General features: G+C 66.7%; 1 protein-coding gene across 1 annotated transcript in view; it reads right to left on the reverse strand.

Moving 5' to 3' along the window:
* The window catches only part of Gna11 (G protein subunit alpha 11), a 12900-nt gene extending 11877 nt beyond the window's left edge, over nucleotides 1–1023 (reverse strand). The window contains exon 1 of the mRNA XM_019209080.2: nucleotides 974–1023. Within this exon, the coding sequence (XP_019064625.1) occupies nucleotides 974–1023 (50 nt within the window). The remainder of the gene's footprint in view (nucleotides 1–973) is intronic.
* Between the last annotated feature and the right edge of the window lie 1256 nt (nucleotides 1024–2279).

The following is a 2279-nucleotide window of genomic DNA, read 5'->3' on the forward strand; positions in this document are numbered from 1 at the left end:
CTGGGGGGCTCCTAGAGCAGGCTCCTCTGGGCCGCTGCTGAGATCTGGGGTCAGCCTGCTCTGCGGGGTGCCGAGCATGCGGCATCCCTGGCCTCCCCCACCCCATGCCACAGACGTGCCCACCGTGTGCAGCACCACCCAGGGTCAGGCCCCTCGCTACTGACGGAGCGCTGCTAGAGAAAGATCCTGCGTGCCGGCTTGCGGCGGCAGCCTCGCTGGGAAGAAAAGAGGCGCACACCGTGCCAGCCCGAGCAGGGAGCAGTGTGCCAGCGGGCACCAGGGCCCTGGGGCTGCAAAGCCTGTGTCTGACTTGTGAAGACGGGGCCCACTCAGGTCTCCGCCCAGGCCAGAGCGGAACAGCCCGGTGCTATATTTATGTCCAGAGGCCCATGACCATGGTGGTCTCACCGAGGCCCCCATGGAGCTCTCCACTGACGAGGGGCACACCCAGGGGCACACCCACCCACCCCACACGCGAGCACACACCTGCACACACCCACACCTGTCCACACATACACTGGCACTCTGCGAGCCCCACCCAGACACAGGTGCAGTCCTGGGCATGCCGAGAGGGTAGAGCGGGAACAGACTTAGGACACAGGGACCGGCTGCCCTGGACACCTGGAACCAGGGCTGCTCAGGGCTCCGGGAAGTGAGGCCAGCCTGGGGCACGGTGCCTCTGCATCCGGTGGCCTCCTGCAGGGGACAGCTCCATGTCTTGTGTGCTCGGAGCCAGCAGTGACCTAGGCCAGCAACAGCTGCAGCGGGAGGCAGGGGCCAGAAGGAGCCAGGTCCAGCTGGCTGGGGCTTCTGCTCAGCGCAGGGCACCCAGCCACCACGAAGCAGCTGGTGCCAGGCCCAGGCCCAGCTCAGGGTGATGGGCTTGCTGTCACAGGTGCCCTGGCCCAACCTTCTGTCCATGCTGCCCATCTCCAGAGCCAACACAGCCCCTGTCACACATCTGTCCTGTCACTTTGGGAGCTGCAAGGCAGGCCCAGGATCCCCCAGAACCACACCCGACATCTCCGGAGCCCAGGGTCCCACCTGGGACCTCGTACCTGCGTGGGGGACCCTCCTCCTGGGGGCCAGCTGAACACGCCACCCCCACACTGCCCAGCTCAGCCCAGCTTCGGAATTACCACCAGAGAGCAGGGCCAGCCCAGGCCTTGTGAGAAAACATGGGGGCACTGAAGTCCGCCTCACTCTGGACCTGTCCTCAGCACCCTGCCACAGACCCTGGGCTCCTCACTGGTCACCAGGGAGGGCTGTTCCGGCCCCCTGCGCCCACCGCAGACGTTCATGCAGATTTCCAGGCCACCATGGCCGCAGCTCCAGAGCCCTCAGCAGGCAGCAGTGACGGAGGGCGTCCCATCCCGGCAGGGCACAGCGGGGAGAGGGACGGACTGGGTTCGGAACCGACTGTGACAGCTGCAGAGCTCAGCCAGGCCACCCGAACCTCCGGGTACCCAAATCCGTGCACCACATCCTCCGCCCGGCCCAGGGAGATGGCAGGCACGTGGGGCTGCTGCAGTCAGGGGGAGCCCCGGAGTGGGGTCAGCGCCCACAGTGGGCCCCTTCCCCGCGAGGAAGCAGCAGAAGGCGCCTCCGACGTCCACTCAGGTGAGGTCCCCGGACACCAAGCCCAGAGCTGGGCTCCTGCTGCAGCCTCCCACACAGGGGCACCCGTGTCCCCCGTACCCAAGCCACACGCCTGGGGCGTCCTGTGACAGCAGCCCGCACGAGAAAATGACAGAATCTCAGAAATGGGGGACATGGTGGTGGCCAGGGTTAGGGAGAGGGGCAACAGGGACGTGGGGAGGACATGCTGCCCTGCGGCCTGGGAGTGGTCTCAGGACACCTGCAGTGCCCGCTGGGTGATGACATAAGAACAGGAGACCCTGCTGTCCCGTCCGCAGGGTGGCTCACGGGCAGGGCTCCGCTGCCCCCAACCCTACACGTATATTTCCTACGAGCACAGGTGCTGCCCCAGCACAAGTCCCCATCCCCTCGCCAGCTGGGGCCCCTCCAGGAGCAGGCCCAGATGTCCTCTCACACAACCCCACAGAGGTGCCCCCTCGGCCGTACCCGCTGTGGGCCTGCAGGGACCGGTGGAGCCCAGAGGACACCTGGGGCACTCAGCGTCACCACTAGCAGAAACCAGCCTGCACCTGAGGACTCTCCTCCCCGCGAGGGGGCAACATCAGGCACTGGACGGCACAGGAAGGCCTCACACAGCCAGCAGGCGCAAGATCACAGGCCAGTCACCCGCAGCCCCTGCC

The sequence above is a fragment of the Fukomys damarensis genome, unplaced genomic scaffold (genome assembly GCF_012274545.1).
Source record: "Fukomys damarensis isolate Sample0158 unplaced genomic scaffold, DMR_v1.0_HiC HiC_scaffold_37, whole genome shotgun sequence".
Lineage (NCBI taxonomy): Eukaryota > Metazoa > Chordata > Mammalia > Rodentia > Bathyergidae > Fukomys > Fukomys damarensis.